This window comes from Danio rerio, chromosome 7 (genome assembly GCF_052040795.2).
Source record: "Danio rerio strain M-AB ecotype USA chromosome 7, GRCz13ab, whole genome shotgun sequence".
Lineage (NCBI taxonomy): Eukaryota > Metazoa > Chordata > Actinopteri > Cypriniformes > Danionidae > Danio > Danio rerio.
This window is the reverse complement of record NC_141027.1, coordinates 24,047,501-24,065,390: the sequence shown is the minus strand read 5'-3', so window position 1 is coordinate 24,065,390 and position 17,890 is coordinate 24,047,501. Positions and strand designations below refer to the sequence as shown.

Sequence of the window (17,890 nt, the reverse complement as noted above, 5' to 3'; positions counted from 1 at the left end):
TAGGAGAAGAAGAATTTTTTATTTTAATACTTTTTTTCCATTACAAACGATAGCATAATTCTACAGAACACAGATACTTACATTTAAAATAAAATAATGTATTACAATCATTAACATGCACACTTACTAAAAGCAGTTAGATTCCCTTTGATTACAAATATTCTACATTGGAAGGGGCCTTCAGTCTCTTATTTAAAATACAAAACTCAATTCTAAGAACGTGTGTATATTACAGCAAAAACTAAAGCATCAAAGTCTCAACATCATTAATGTCTGCTTCCAGGAGATGAAGAGGGACAAAACACAGGATTCCAGAACTCCCGGAGGGTGGGCACATATGTACCGTTGTTCGTTTTGCAGTACTGCTGATTGAATACCTGAGAGTAAATTTAAAGACATCAGATTGAAAACAACCACCGTTCAGACATAAACCAAACTTAAAGAGTTTCAAATATTTTACTAGTTGATCCCTCACATGTAGATGTAAGATTGTAAATCAATGATAAGGAATCATTTAATGTAACAACTTTCTAACATTTGTTACAATATGGACGTTGCTATTCTAATAAAAACAAATCATTATTTTTTGTAAAACAACAAGGTCACTAACACTCTGCAAAATGTGGTGCAGCCTGTAAACAAATGTACTAAACAAATTCCCTTAGGTATATTAGATATAACAATTTATTATCTAGAAGATGACCGAAATTGTTCTCAAATGTTTGAAATTCCTAAACCTAATTTGATGACAATCGAGACCAATTTTGGAAATTATGGCTACAATCTGTGGATTTGACCGTTACTTTGACATCTTCACCCAAAGCCGATTGATGGGCATTATGATCAAATTTTGTCTCTGATGAAATTCAGTATCAGAAGATTTGAGACACTTTCCTGAAGTGATTCTCTTAGGATGACTGTCAATCCAAAAACTAAAGGACCCTTTTCACAAGAGTGTTACAACCCGTTTAATGGTCATAATCATCATCATCTTAAATTCTTGGAACCTTTTAATTTTTCGATTAAGAAAAAAAAACATGTATATATGTATTTTATATATGCATTATATCATCTGCATCAAATTACAAAAATGAATTGAACAGGAATGTAAATTTAATGTTTTGCTCTCTTCTATATGCTGTTATCAGCGCACAATTTTTATTTCCTTTTTTTGAAAGTCTTGGTGACAACACCGTGGACTTTTTCTTTTATCATTTCAGCAAATAGGTTGTTTTCACATGACGTCATTGATGATGCGCGAGTGGAGGGCAGGAAGTGATTCTTTTACAGCAGGTGTGACCAACCCTGTTCCTGGAGATCTACCTTCCTGCAGATTTCAGTTGCAACCCATATCAAACACACCTGCCTGTAATTATCAAGTGCTGTTCAGGTCCTATTTAATTGGTTCAGGTGTGTTTGATCAGGGTTGGAGCTGAACTTTGCAGGAAAGTAGATCTCCAGGAACAGGGTTGAGCAGCCCTGATCTACAGGAAGGAATTGCTATCAGAACATCAAAACCTTTCTGTTTTATGTTAATTATAGCGGTTTAAAAAGCCAAAACAAGAAATGCCAGACAGCTTTTATAGACTTCCAAAAGTTTTTGCTCATAAATGGGGGAAAGTTTAAGAAACGGAAGAAAAGGCAGCATGTAATAAACATTGATTCAAAACATCCACGTGTACAAAATCTTTTTATGTATATAATATAAAAAGATTATATACAGGCCCAGCTATGTTTTAAATATGTTACAGTGTTATATAAAAATCAGATACGAACACCAACACACTTTCTACAAAATCTAGGAGAATATAAATAACGTTAACTGCCATGAAATCTCTGTCTTGTTTGGCAGTAATCAAAGTCTTTACTGACGTTTTTCCAGATTAAACAACTGTAACATTAATGTCTACTTGTGCAGCAGCGGTACATTTTTGTTGATGGTAAGTTTATTACCCGAACACAAAAGAAATGCTACCCTTGCGATAAAACTAGACGGTTATTATTGTGGAACACTTTTTCCCCTTCACTAAAATAAATAAATAATATTGTAGACTGTGTGTCCAAGCTTTTGTATGCCTTCCGTAATGTCGGGAAGATATACGCATGGATAAAAACGATAGTAATTTATAATAAACATGTTTTTGATTAAGATAGTGGTGTATAATGTGTTCAACTCTATATTAACGAATGCTGCTGAATACTGTAAAGTTAGTGTAAACTGGTGTATTGTGATGGTGTTTAATTATAGAAACTGAAGCCTATTGAATAATTTACTTAGAACTACAGTAGTGTCATAACAGCAAGAATATGACTACTACGACATTTATATTCAAGTAATTATCTATAGTTTGCTTCCAAACACTATAGTATTTACTGTAGTATTTTTTCATGTAACAGCTTATACAGTATCTGCCACCTCGATGACTGGCAAATATATTTTAGTTCAGTAGAAAACTCAGCCCTCTTCATGAAATAAGGATCATGCCCAACATATGTGCTTATTTTCCAGTTATATATCTAAAATATTTAAAATATGATATACATCGCAAAAATACAGATTTTCCTTTATGTCTTCCATTTAGTTTCTTACTTCCTGTCCTCTTTCTGAATTTCGCGCGTCACCAAAATCACGTGATTAAAAACAACATTTAGGATTGTACAAAAGTTATTTGTTGTACTCCCCCATTCACTGCGCTCTAAGTTTACTCAACTATGACGACTTCTGCTGCTGATAAATCCGGAAATGTGAAAAGTGTCCATAGGAGCTCTGTACCTGAAGAAGCAATCAGCAGGATCAACTTCAAACCAGTTTTGATATTGTACAAGGAGTCAGTGTCCCAATGTGTAGCAAACCAAGGTCCTTATCCTTGCCCAAATTAATCTACAAAACCTACTGATTTATAACCTTGGAAGCTGATCGAGATGCATCCATACTTTTATTTTGTAGATTGTCATTCATACAGGTGACTAATTATGAATGATGCACAGTCTAAAGTCCTCACAGACTGGCTTTGACTATTCCAATATGGGTTTCAAATGGGAGGCCTCTACCAAGGAGGCTAAAGACCATAGCCTTTAGCGTCTGTCGCTAGAGCACCTTTAGAGGTCAGAGGAGTGGGGTTTACCTGCACAGCACTTCACTAGCTGGACTCTCCTACCCCCCCTAAATCTCACTCCCGTTCAGGTCACGGCACTAATGTAATCCCATTGGTCCTACACCACCCGACCCGCTCTAAGCTGGGATCAAACCGGCAACTTTCCACATGAGAGTCTATTGAAAATGGAAGCTAAAGACCATGGCCTCGAGCGTCTGTCGCTAGAGCGCCTTTAAAGTTCAGAGGAGTGAGGTTTACCTGCACAGCACTTCACTAGCTGGCCTCTGCTACAATTGTAGAGGCTTGAGATGTTTTGGAATCTGAATTAGATGACTGAATCTCCTCTGTAGTTATAGACAATGATGAACTTTGTCAGAATCATGTAGGAGCAGTTACAAACCTTTCTCTTCACAGTGCCTGCTCTCTCATCATCAGAGTCGCCTATAATGTCATCTGATGATTTAATCAAAGGGGACGGCGTTTCTGAAAACAGAAAAAAAAGCAAAAGTTATACATCTGGCATTAGAAAAAGATATTAATCATATGAAGAAGTAGTAGTTACCCGGAGTACCGACTGGAAGACGCTTAAGAAGTGGAATACATGGAGAGCATGCAGGAGCTCTTCAAGAAGAGGCAGAAAATTATTTGTCAACTAGCAAAAATAAACATTGCCCCATATAATTGACAATTAAAATGTAAAATCAAGATAATTAAAGGCACAATATGTCATTTTGGCCATGTATTTACAAAAAAGCCGTAGTTTAATCATGCCATGTGGAATTATGAGAGTTGTGGTCTTCATTACATCCTTTGGAACTCCTGCAGGCATCATGTTCATGGATAAACTAAAGTATACAAAACTTATTATCATGGTTGTCTGAAGTAAAGTAAGGGTGAATGGCGTTGATTTGAAATGAGCCATGAAGCAATTGCTGATAAAAGACAAGCGTGATGTGTCACGAAAGCAGCAGAGCTTTTATTATTTCAGGTGATCACATGGGGAAAGATCTGTTTACACGATCTTACGACAATTCATAACTTTTTGATTTAGTCGCTAATTCGTATGATCTCATTCAAAAATTGTAATTTTGTATGACTTGCTTATCCACCAATGACGTTAAGGGGTGGGGTTAGGTGCTATGCCTCCTTTTTAAAAGCGTACATTTTCATACGACTGAACTTCATATGCATAGTCACTAAACTGTTAAATTAGCTTATTTCTCTGGATTTGAACATTCTTTAAAACATTTAGGTTAATGTTAGTATAGTAAGTACAACAGCTCGATTATGGGAAAAACATAATCACAATTATTTTAGTTTATTTTAATTGAGTTCACGATTATTCAAAACGATATACAGTTGAAGTCAAAATGTTTCGCCCTCCTGTGAATTTTTATTTATTTATAAATATTTCCCAAATGATATTGAACAGAGCACGGAATTTTTCGCTTAATTTCCTTTAATATTTTTTCTTCTTTTTCTTTTCTTATTAGTTTTATTTTGGCTAGAATAAAAGCAGGTTCAAATATTTTAAAAACTAGTTTAAGATCAACATTATTAGCCCCGTAAGCAATATATTTTTTGATTGTCTGCAGAAGAAATTACTGTAATATACAATGACTTGCCTAATTTCCCTAACTTGCCTAATAAACCTAATTAAGTCTTTAAATTGCACTTTAATCTGAATGCTTGCATTTTGAAAAATATCTAGTCAAATATTATTTACTGTCATCATAGCAAATGATAAAAGAAATCAGCTATTAGAAATGAGTTAATACATCTATTATGTTTAGAAATGGGTTGAAAAAAAATCTTTTTGTTAAATAGAATTTGGGGGAAAGGATCGCTAATAATTCAGGAGGACTAATAACTTCAACTGTATATATACAGTTATTTTCCTCCCTGTAAATAAAGAAAGGGAAATAAATAGAATAAAAATGTGAAAAACTGTGCTAAGCATCTTCACTGTAAGAAAAAAACTAATTACAGCTACAAAAGTCCTTCAGTCAAGAGCAGTGAGTGATTTTCTCCTTTTATTGTTTGATTAATGATAAAAACAATCAGCAGCAGGAATATTGCGCGGTGTCACTTCAAGAGCACTAAGAACGGGTTTAAGAGAACGATTCTGATTTATGGTTTCACTTTCACGTGTCTTTTGATTCTCTACTCGTTTATTACATAAATGAGGGTTAATTTGAATAATCACTAAACACCACATTGACACAAATTTACATGTATTTGACCTTTAAAACGCTCACATTAAGATGACTTTAGGTGTGTGCGTGCTCTGCTCGTCTCTGAGGCTCAGCGCATACACACAACAGCATGAGATCTCTTTTGCGCTTTTGAAGTCATGAATGATTTGTATGTACATTAATGAATGATGCGCATCCCGTGCTGCAAAAGTAACATTACAGTACAAGCTTTTAGTCATTTTTACGTGAAACTGAGCTCTGCAGAGCAACAAATGTGTACAACTGGAAAGGGGGCGGGATATGATGCAATAATCGTTTATCTCCGTTAGAGTCGTTAGAAGCCAAAATTTAAATTGAAAGTTCGAAACTGAATTTCAATTAATTGCACAGTTCTACATTCTAGTTCTTTTTTGGACATTTTAACGGGACAAATCGTACATATTGTGCCTTTATATATAATATTAAAGTAATGCTCTTACAGCTTATTGACCGATAAAGTCAGGAGCTTCTCCGGCGTTGGACTCGAATCAGGAAATCTTCTCTTGCGTTGCACAGAGTCTCTATTCCTCACTCTGTCTTTTGAGTTAGACTGGCCTGAATAACTCGTACCGTCCTTCTCTTCAGCCAGATGATTCAGCTGGACAGGAAGAGCATTACTGCTGATGTTTAATCTGGGAACAACAACTCTCAAATTGCGCTTCATGCAGGAAATGAGGATTTCACTTATTTCTCCTTCATCTTGTGACCCGGCGGCCTCTGCGTTTGTCTTAGTTGAACATTTCCTCGTAACACCTGACACTCTTGATCCATTCTTCTGTTTGACTTCAGTTTGTTGGGGTAGTTTAAATGACCTCTCACTACTTTCATCAGTATTGCTGGTGTCTTCTTTGCCACCATCTTCCTCCTCCTCTTCCTCTACTTCACTGCCGGATGATTGGGTGATCACGGTGAACAACAGATTACCAACGTAATGCTCCTCTTCTTTTTCTGGTACCTGTTTTTTCGATTGTGATCTTAGATTGGTTCTGGTGTTTCTCTGCACCTCTGAAGCTGATTTGGCTGATTCGGATGCCACTTTCTCATTGTTTATTTGGAGGTTGACGCAAGAAATGGAGCCAATCACTGGTGCGACCTGTGACTGGGCTTGTTTTGCCATTCTGCGAGTTGTCCTGGGGGTTGACGGGGCAGGAGTTGTGTCTCTGTTGGATGCGGAAGTGGATTCTGACTGGATGGTTTGTAGTACTTTACCCGAAAGAGGAAGGGAAAGGGAGGACAGGATCGCATCTCCAGTAGATGACAGAAGAGATGCTAAAACATAAAAAAGAAGGTGACAACACAGAAATTAGATGGCGAATAACAAACGACAGTCAATCATAATCTTGTACTTCTCGCTGTTACATTATCAAAGGTTTAGTTGAAAACTAATCTGTCATCAATTACACTTCCTGACAAAAGTCTTGTCTATCCAAGTTTTAGGAACAACAAATAATAACTTGACTTTCAGTTGATTATTGGATATCAGAAGTGGCTTATTTGAAAGGCAAAGGTTTCTAGATTATGCTTGATCGACCAAAATAAAATATGATCGTGTTTTGAATTTTTAATTATTTAATTAGGACAGCAAGGTCTGACTTTACTTAAACAAAAGTCTTGTCATGTAACAGAAATAATGTGCAGTATAGAATATAAAGTCATGATGCAGTGAAAACTCTTGGATGACTCTTGGATGAGCTTGGAGGGCTGCATCCATACATCTCTGCAATGACTCAAATAACTTATAAATTAAGTCTCCTGGATTGGCAAAGGAAGCATTCTTGCAGGACTCCCAGACTTCATCAAGATTTTTTGGATTCATCTTCAATGTCTCCTCCATCTTACCCCAGACATGCTCAATAATTTTCAAGTCTGGTGAATGGGCTGGCCAATCCTGGAGCACCTTGACCATCTTTGCTTTCAGCAACTTTGATGTGGAGGCTGAAGTATGTGAAGGAGCGCTATCCTGCTGATGAATTTGCCTTCTCCTGTGGTTTGTAATGTAATAAGCAGCACAAATATCTTGATACCTCAGGCTGTTTATGTTTCCATCCACTCTGCAGATCTCTCGCATCTTCCAATAATGAATGTAACCCCAAACCATGATTTTTCCTTCGCTAAACTTGTCTGATTTCTGTGTGAATCTTGGGTCCATGAAGGGTTCCAATAGGTCTTCTGCAGTGTTTGTGATGAATGGGATGCAGTTCAACAGATGATTCATCAGAAAAATCTACGTTCTGTCAGTTTTCCAAATGATCAACTAGAAGTCAAGTTATTATTTGTTGTTCTTACAACTGTAATCGACGACAAGACTTGTCAGCTAGTGTACTTTCTCATAACTTTCCAAACAAGTAAGGCTTTTGTTTACCTTTACAATACAAATAAAAATTTTTGTAATAGAATTTAAAAGACTTTGGTTTCTCCATGAAAAGTATATAAAACTTTTGCAGAGATTGAAATATAACTTTTATATCAACTGAGCAGATAAAATTTCTGCAGAGACACATTTGCTTTGTATGAAATATCATATTTAATTTTGGATTTAATTAACTGATCAACACAAAAAAAAACAAATGCTCAAAGTAAATTTTGACTTCCTTTTACCATGATCTCGACAACAATTTTTATTTTCTCGTGATCTCACAAACGTTATTATCGACGTAGCGTAAATGTATCCTGACAAAACAAGAAAATATATTTGAATGCATGGCCTCATAGAACTTCTGTAAAATTGAGTTATTTGATCTTTTTATAACAGTTTATACAGCATCAGAGTTCTTGATGAACAGACTAAATTACAGAATATCTCAGATGTTATTAAAAAAATTCACTTGCTATCAGAAGATGACAGTGTAAATTCCAGAATTTCTTAAACATACATGAGCCGAGGTGTCCAAGGCATACTTCATGCTGCAGCAGAGTTCTGACGAGCTGAGGCTGTGAAGCAGAGCGCGCACATTCCTCCAGAACAGCAGGGGCAGCACTGAGCCACGACACCGTCTGAAACAAACAGCGCAAAACAATAAACTGAGCAAAAATGAAACAATGGCACTATCCGCTTGTTAAGTGGTGACGTGTTGGTGACATATGTAATACTATGTCCAGGTCCAAGCCGCCACTTATTTGAATTGAGAAAATATTTGTTTTTATTCCTATCACACATTAAAGTGAATTTTATATCAAGTAATGGTGTACACAACACTCTCTGGGCTTGCTGCATCACAAATACCAAAATTAACAATTTATAAAAAATGAATCACTTTCTGGCCATCGGATGTTAGGCATGGATGTATATATTGCAATCGTGATTTTCTAAAGTATTATAGCGGTTTGTAAACATTTATTATTACAATTTGATGAGTATGCCCATACAGTTTTGACACAGCACTTAAACACGGAAGCTGCTTTGCGTGACGTCACACTTAGCAAGTGGATATGGACACTAGAATACTTTCATCAGCCACTTTTTTTTATTTTGGCAAATTATTATAAGCAAATGTTGCACTTTATGGGAAAGGACCACACTTTCAAATCTTTTTTCTGTGCTAGGCAAAGAGTAATCGCACCACTTAAAATAAGTGTGTGTGTGTATTTAAAATGTATTAAGTGTACGTGATACCCATACATGAAAACAAAACTATATGCAACTATTTTGTTACATAGATATTTAAGTGTGAAAACAATTTGTATCATATTGACATATTTTATAGCTAAATATATGCATGCATGTATTTATATACACTAGTCACGCTATTTAACACTATGATGCTGTCAATCCATATAATAAATGGGGGAAAGTCTGTGATTTTATAATTATATTTCTTTATATTTATATACACACACGTGACAAATATACACAGTACACAGACATATATTATGTCAAAAACTTTTTTTTTGGATGCAATTAATCGAGATTTTTTGGAAAAGATCTTTTCAAGTGATACATAAAACATCACAAAAAAACAAAACACTTTAAAAAAAAAAAAATTAAAATGTAGGTAGTGTGCAAATATTTTACAAATACATCGTAACTGTTCAAATATTTTAACATTTTTTTAAAAATCCTCTCTAAATCTAAGGTTTTAATGCACAATTTCCAATAAAAATAATAATAATTATAAAAACCACAAACATTTTCCCCTTTTATTATATGCATTGACAGCATCATAGTGTTATATAGCATGACTAGTGTAAAATACAAATCACAAAAATAACTCTTACAGAAATATATATGATAAACTAGTTTTGATTCGGGAATGAAAAAAGGCCCTGAACTAGTGTATTATGCATTATACCTGTGCAAGATCTGGAACAGGTAATAGCTGATCCAGTCGGATAAGAAACTCCCACATTAACTTCTCTAGACTGGCAGCATAGTTTCTTCCATAGTGAAGTTGAAAATCCTCCTGGAGTGAGACAAAACAATGTTAGCATTTAGGCAGTTAGCAAACAGTGATGGTGAATAGAAAAATATCTTCCAACACTGACAAATTATGAGGCTTCTAAGAGGCTACCAAAAAACTGAAAGTAAAGAAAAAGCAGTCCTCTTTTGATGGACTACAGTAAACATACCAAAAATTCTCATAGCTAATACAACCTGTATATAATGTTCATAGTACAATCAATCTATGAATAGTTTTTCTATTTCTAGCTTATGCCTACATCCTGCGCTTGCTGATATTGCACTCCTGCTCAGATTTAGACTGCACTCCGTTGCCTTCGACTTGTCAGTGTGTAATGACAAAGGTTCATACACATTTTTACTACTAAAATTCCATGACTTTTCCAGAACTTTTAAGCACATTTTCAAGACGTAATGTTTCATGTAATGTCTACACATACATGAAAAACAATGACGTTCAAATTTATAACAGCATATCATAGAACACGCAACAATCTATTTTGACTAAATTTGTTTTTCTATGTAAACTTGATTTTGTTAATGCTTACACAACACTAACAATGTGAGAAAGTTTTTGGCCAAGGACAGAAAAGTAAAGACAACGAACCTATATTTAAGTTAGGGCTGCACAATATATCGTTTCAGCATCGATATCTCAATGTGCGCATCCGCAATAGTCACATCGCAGAATATGCAATGCTGGGATTACAGTTTAATATATAGAGTTGAATCATAATGAAGGAAAAGTTTATCATCTGCATGCAGTTTTAAAGAGATAGTTCACCCAAAAATTACTCACTATTTTCATTACACCTTTCACTTGTTTCAAACATTTATGAGTTTTCTTTTTTTAAATGAACACAAAGAGATTATAATTAATTTAATAACTCTTATAGAAACAAGTGAAGTGTGAGTAAATAGTGAGTACATTTTAATCTTTGAGTAAACTGTCCTTTTAAGGCATGTGACTGTGTGAACATTTCAATATTTCAAATTTTAAAACATCCGGCCACAAGAAATTTAACAAAGATTAAATAATATACAATGAAGACTATGCCGTGTTAAATATTCAATATCTATACTTGAATAGTGAATACCTGAAAACTAGAATTCACTTTTATCTTTACTATATTTTATTTATCTATACTTGTAATTCATTTGTCATATATTATTGAAGTTTCACTCTCCAACGATAACCCCTTAATCAATCCAAATAAACCTGTTAAATTATCTGGTGAAATTGTGTTCACATCGCAACATATATCACAGAAATCCAAAACATTGTAATGTCAGATTTTTCCAATATCGCTAAGCCTTAATTCAAGTGTACAGATATGTGTTAAACTACTTTTCATGACTTTTCCAAAACTTTGTGGGTTTTTCTGTTTCTCCAAAACTTTTCCAGGTCTGGAAAATGCCATGTCAAAATCCCATGACTTTTCCAGGTTTTTCATGACCGTATGAACCCTGAATGACAATAAAGTTGAATCTAATCTAATCTGAAAAATTCACTGGTACACTGAACTGACGAATCAGACTTGAATGAGGGACTGAATTATAAGCTTAATTATATTTTTAGAAATGTGCACCAATGGCTTGTTTATGGTTGCAAAACCATGTAATTAATAATCAAGACAAGTTTATTTACTTTTTAAACTTAAGAGATGTAAAACATACATAGTGCTACATTATTATTGGGTGCTTTAAAAGGAATAGTTCACCTAAATTTAAAAAAACTATGATTTACTCACCCTCAAGATATCTTCTGTGAATATGACTTTTTTTCCTGTCAGACAAACTTAGTCGCAGTATATTTTATCCTGGCTCTTCCATGCTGTAAAATGGTGTTGAGTGGTGACCATTTTTATGCTTCCAAAAGCACATAAATTCATTGCAAACCTGCTATACCCATCGCTGTATTATATAACCTATACGCCACAAGAGGGTTTCCGCATGTGTTATGAAGTGGATTGACATGTTTTTTGACAAAACTATTTCAATTTTTTTTTTATTAAAACTCAAAGCAGTGACTTACGGTGGCTACTGACTGCATGTTCTCGACAACTTCTTGGCTGATCTCCGATTTAGCATATGATGCACAATATAAGATGCATTCATAGCGTAAGATTAGGAGTAATGTGCTGTAAAACATTACATAGTAACGTAGAGCCAATTCATTTCTTGTTCGTTGTCTTCTTCTGTATTAAACAAACTGTGCTCTAAGTGGTTTCTGTGAGACATGTCGGCTCCCTACAATGGATCTTGGGTCATCTATTGGAGTTTATCATTTTAAAAATGTGAAAAATTTCAGCTACAAAAGACACAAATCCACCTCATACGACATGCGATAAAACCCTAGCAGCATATGGGTAAGTATTTTTAACAATAATAATAATTCCTTACATTTATTTAGCACTTTTCTGGACACTCAAAGCGCTTTACACTTTAGGGAGAATCTCCTCATCCACTATCAGTGTGCAGCATTTACCACACACAAGCTGATTGGTGGAGAGGAGACAGAAACCTATTATGGTATGGGGATTGTAGGAGGCCATGATAAACAGAAGCCAGTGGACAGATTTGGCCAGGATGCCGGGGTAAACCCCTACTCTTTTTTTTGAAAGACATCCTGGGATTTTTAACGACCAGAGTGTCGGGATTAACGTCTCATCTGAAAGACAATGCTCACTGAGCATATAGAGTCCCCTTCACTATACTGGGGCATTAGGACCCACACAGACCACAGGTTGGGCGCCCCCTGCTGGCCTCAATAACACCACTTCTGGCAGCAACCTAGCTTTCCCAAGTGGTCTCCCATCCAGGTACTGACTAGGTGCAGCCCTGCTTAGCTGAGCTGCCGGCTAGCTCTCAATTTTTTTTAAGAACTTCAAAAAAGTGCCATTACGCAACACCTTTATACAGCATGGAAGAGCCAGGATCAATTTTAAAACTACTACGACTGTCTGACTGAAGAACTGTAAGTACGTAATAGAATAATTTTCATCTTTGAGTGAACTATTCCTTTGATTATGGCAGCATTTGTGATTTTTTTTCAATGAAAAACAAACTAGTAAATCATTGTTTACATCAGTTCTTCAAAGCAACTGTCTGATATAACCAGATGAGCAAGTCTTTAAGCTTTTTTACCTTGTAGAACTGTTTTCTAGCTGATGGATTCTTCAGGAGAGACTGGACCAGGGTTTGAAAGTTGCGTTTTGCTTCCTCCACCTTTTGATCCTTCTTCTGAGGGCAAAATAAAACAAAGCACTTGCTAACAGACATAATTTTATAATATAGTAGAATCATTACAACTTCTAAAATCATTAAGAGACTAGACCCGTCACAATAATCATTGCAATAATCTGATGCAATATATATCGCACGCCCATACATAAAAACCAATTGTAGCAATATTTTAGCTGATTGCAAAACATCTCTCTCTATCAGATGTGTCAGTGTCTGTATGGGTAAAAAACACTATAGTATTTAATATATATTACAATAGTATATTTTCATGTGGATGCCTGACGACTGAAAATAGATCTGGTAGCAGATATCAAAGCCTGTTACTTTTTTATCTTGCACTTTTTTTGTTAACGTTTATAATTTACCCAGTAAATTTTTGTAATTTGTCAGTAACTGTTACAGTTCATATGGACCACTTTTCTTCTCTCTCCAGATCATAACATGTAGGTGTGACTAAAATTGTTGCCTTGTTTTGTGTAGTTTGCAAAACATGTGCTTAATTGTGTGTTATAAGTTGTAATCGCCCTGATTGGCTTGTAGTCACGGATTGATTATAGATCAGGGCTTGTACTGTATCTCTCAGGGTAAATCTGTAAGGGGCTGTTAAAAACGTGACGCCTGCTTTTTCTTTTACCGATTTAAATGCGTTTCTGATCTTTTGATCCTCTGCTGTTTGTTGCTATGGCCACCACCAGCTGTTCCTCAAATGCGGCACGGTCAGTTTTCAAAATAGTTCAACTTGTGCCACTGTGTGGATTTATATTGAATGAGTGTCATTGTTGTTTCTTGGTGTTAGGGTTAGGAGTGGAGTGATATGCTGGTGTTTAACTGCATTGCTTTATTGCGTTCCTGCATTGGGCTCTCACATACTTTGCGCCACATACTGTAGCTGTGGTGGGCATTTCTCTCTGTCTCGTGCTGAACGCAGTTGACCAATCGCAACAGACTGGGTCATCGGACCGCGCTAAGGAGGGGTTTGGGAACAAATGAATCACTGAACGAATCATATAGGAGTCGCTGAGATAATTAGGTCAAAATAAATGCATATTATAAGACAATGAAAGTGTTTTTTGACCTTGCACACATATCAGCATGTTGTCAGAGAAATTATGACCTTTTTAATGCAAAATAGGGGCTCTTTGAAATGAAAATAATTTTGTTTATTGCAATATATTTTGGTGCAATATGTTGTACAAGAAATAAATATCGTGACAGACCTAGAAGAGACTGGATAAAGTAATATGAAAAAGTGGGAGGTAAAAAAAGAGGTTTGAATATATTGCTATTTCAGCTTCTCTAGCTGTTTCAAGGCAAAAAAAAAAAAAACTGACAGTTTCATAAAAAGCATTTTCCATAACAAAAGGGTTTCCAACAATAAACAGACACTAAATAATACATAAATTAAGACAAACATCTAAAACTTGATAATTCTAAAATTTATGAAGTATTCGCATCTAAAAACAATTCCTTTAAAGACTTTATCCTTCTAGATAAAATCCTTGTCTAAGAACACTAGAAATAGGGCATTTCAAAAGTATGTGCTTGACAGTTAAGGTTACTATAACAATGTTAACATTTTGGTGCAACTACTCCCTTGAGCAGACAAACAAACAACCAAGTTATAAGAATCGCCATTATTGTGCGGTCCAAACTGACCTTTCCATTGGGAATGCAGGAGGACATCTGCAGCTTCTTCAATTCCTGAAGGACAAGCTCCGCATCTGGAGGATCCGGCTGACGAAGCTCCTCCAAGATCATCTGCAAATTTTGAAAAATACCACATGACTAAGAGCGACACAAACGATGACATTACTACCAAAAAAAGGACATGTTGTTGATGAATCCTGGAATATTCTCAATACGTTGTGTGATGCAGTGATTTTCAGTATTCTTACCAGGGCCCTCAAACCCATAGTCAGCCTGGCCTGATGTCTGTAATCGAGCAGTCCAGGTACAGTCTCACAGAGCGATGTTATAGTTTCCTCCACCTTCCCATAATGCACTGTGTCTCTCTGCAACATCACCTTCCACATGGCCGCAGACAAGAGCCGCAGTGGTGGAGCGATAAGCTGCAGGGCTGACATGGGTAGAGGTTGATCTGTTGTGGGAGGAACTTGAAAAATTAACACAAAGACACTGTACTTAATTAATCAATCTATCTATCTATCTATCCATCCATCTATCTGTCTGTCCATCTACCTAGCTATATGTTCATCTATCCGTCTATCTATCTATCTATCTGTCTGTCTGTCTGTCATCTACCTATCTTTCTGTTCATCTATCCATCTGTCTATCTATCTATCCATCCATCCATCTATCTATCTGTTCATCTATCAGTCCATACATCCATCCGTCGATCTATCTATCTGTTTGTCTATCCGTCTATCCATTCATCCGTCTATCTGTTCATCCATCCCTCTGTCTATCAATCTATCTATTCATCTATCCGTCCATCTATCTATCTATTCATCCATCTATCCATCCGTCCATCTATCTATCTATTTATCTGTCTATCTATCTATTCATTTATCCATCCATCCATCAATCAGTCTATCTATCTATCTTACAAAAGTGATTTCAAATGATAACTCAAGTGTGAAAAAACTTTAAATCTTGTCCCCTCATCATGCATTCAAATGGCATGTGTCATTAAAATGACCTTTTAGAACTAAAAAAAACTTCCAGCTCTCATACATTTAAAGAGATTTACAGATTATAAACATGAAAACGTAAATTAATATAGCAAATAGTTAAAATAAAGTTCATTCAGTTAATTAGTACTTTATATATTTTAATAGGTACATCAGAACATTCTCTAATAAAAAATGTGTTTACATTTTTACAACACATTTGAAAACATTCGAGTATAATCCTGCATTTAACACACTGTGCCTAAAAATCATTTTTAAATCAAGTTCATTTTAAACACCTAAATTTCACGTCTCTGATCCATGCTAGATCAATAGTGTGTAAGTTATATAGGAAGTTAAATTGATCCGATTTAACCCGATATGTTTCGAGTTCTGACATGACTTAAGAGGAAATCCTCAGTGCTGTTGACGCATCAGCTGACCGCGCATATAAAACGACGCTAAATGAACAGAAATGACATCGTTTTTACATAACCAAGAAACCCACCTTTCTCCAGAGATCTAGTCGCTGTTTTTGTTTTCCTGTTCATCCTGAAAACAAACAACTGTGTTCCTTTATAGGTCGCTCACTTGATTCACAAACAAAAAAAAACTATACAGTTCAAACTAAAAGTCATCTACGACATATAAAGGATTAAGAGTATCTGCATAACACGATGCGATAACGGCGATGCTTTATAAAGTATGATCTTGATTTACATACTATAAACAAACTGTTTACAAAAACCGATGATTTCGTTAGGAAACGGTGTTGGTCACGGCAATGAATACACTTCTCGCGCCAAAATGACGAAATGCGGTTTCCGGTGAGAAAGACGCAAGGGCTTTTTAATACATGTTTAGCTATCTGAAGTGTGGGCACAAATTTTGCAAAGGCAGTAATGTATTAATTAAATAAAATTAGAGTTACTGATGTTGTGCTACAATTTGTTGTTTTTGAATAAGAGCTTTGCCAAAAACGTAAAGATAGGCTATTTTTGTTTTGGTTGTGACGTGCAACTGAGGAAGTTGTTTGGTTTTCAAAACAAAAGTCTTTAATGAACAAAAAACAAAATATGCAGAAAAAAATCCTTAAAACTATTGTGATTATATTCCAGTTTGTAATGTAAAGCGGAGTAAGAGGGCGATTTGGTAAAATTAAAGAGATTAAAGATAACATTATTTTTTATTGTTAATGATATGAATTAAAAACAGGATAGTTTAACAATTTAGTCATATAAAAGTAAAAAAAATAATAATAACCGACTAATTGCACTACAAATCTATTTCCACAATTAATGTTTTTTTTGAGTAAGTAATAAAAATGTATTTATAAAATTGTCATGTAAAAGTCAATAAATAAATTTTAATAAGTATACCTTATTAACAACAACAACAACAACAACAACAACAACAATAATAATAATAATAATAATAATAATAATAAACAATACCTATAGTTTAAATAATAAAACATATAAAATGAAATGTAATTTAATCTTCTGTTTATGCAATGGTAAATGTGCATCAAACCAATCAGTTATTAAATACATTATTTATATAGGGATATGTTGTAGGTTTCAAAACTATTAGATTAAAATATTAGTATAGTTGTTGATTATTATAATTAGCAATAGATAATGTATTCACTTTCAAAACTACCCGGCACACAAGGATAGTTCACTCAAAAATAAAAACGTCCTCACCTAAAACAACGCTGAATGATTAAGGAGTGCATTAATACCACAAAACGATGAGAGTTCACTTGATTAAAAGTGGTCATTTCATCACCCTCGTGTCCATTTAAAGGGACAGTCCACCTAAAAACTAAAATGTTTTCATTTATTCAAACTCAAGCGGTTCTAAACATTTGAGTTTCTTTCTTCTGTTGAACACAAAACAAGTTAGAATGTTTGGGGAAAAAGCAGCCATTGACATTCATGGTAGAAACTAAAAAACCCCATGAGAGTCACTGGTTTCTGTTTGTTTCCAACATTCATCAGTATACCTTACTTTGAGTTGGAACAAGTGGGAGACTAAATGATGGCATAATTCTAATTTGGGTGAACTATCCCTTTACATCATGTACACCCTGCCTCCTTAAAAACACATGTACAATCAAAGAGACCTTGCCCAATGACACAGTGTGTCAGACGAAATCATCAAGCAAAGTCCACTTGGCTAGAGTCACAGAGCACATTACTCTCTAAAAGAGACTCTCCAACAGCTCAGACGCAGTATTACATATATATTCACTTCAAATAGAGAAGCAGGAGAACAAACGGAGGT

General features: G+C 35.1%; 2 protein-coding genes across 4 annotated transcripts in view; one reads left to right on the top strand and one right to left on the bottom strand.

Moving 5' to 3' along the window:
- Positions 1–16,428, bottom strand: tinf2 (TERF1 (TRF1)-interacting nuclear factor 2). 3 transcript variants are annotated; one of them, XR_015494859.1, is made up of 10 exons: positions 16,110–16,359; positions 14,867–15,069; positions 14,628–14,729; positions 12,873–12,968; positions 9,619–9,729; positions 8,203–8,323; positions 5,770–6,598; positions 3,658–3,716; positions 1,489–3,578; positions 1–1,323 (listed from the first exon to the last, which is right to left on the bottom strand). XR_015494859.1 is itself a non-coding variant. In NM_001386364.1 (10 exon segments), coding segments are annotated over 10 exon segments (1,758 nt in total). In that variant the 5' UTR covers positions 16,153–16,428; the 3' UTR covers positions 1–266.
- A 1,348-nt stretch (positions 16,429–17,776) lies between these two features.
- Positions 17,777–17,890, top strand: part of cideb (cell death inducing DFFA like effector b) — a 7,241-nt gene continuing 7,127 nt past the window's right edge. The window contains 1 exon segment of the mRNA NM_001256257.1: positions 17,777–17,890. This exon segment is cut by the window's right edge and continues 54 nt beyond it. The gene's annotated coding sequence lies outside the window, so the exon portion shown is untranslated.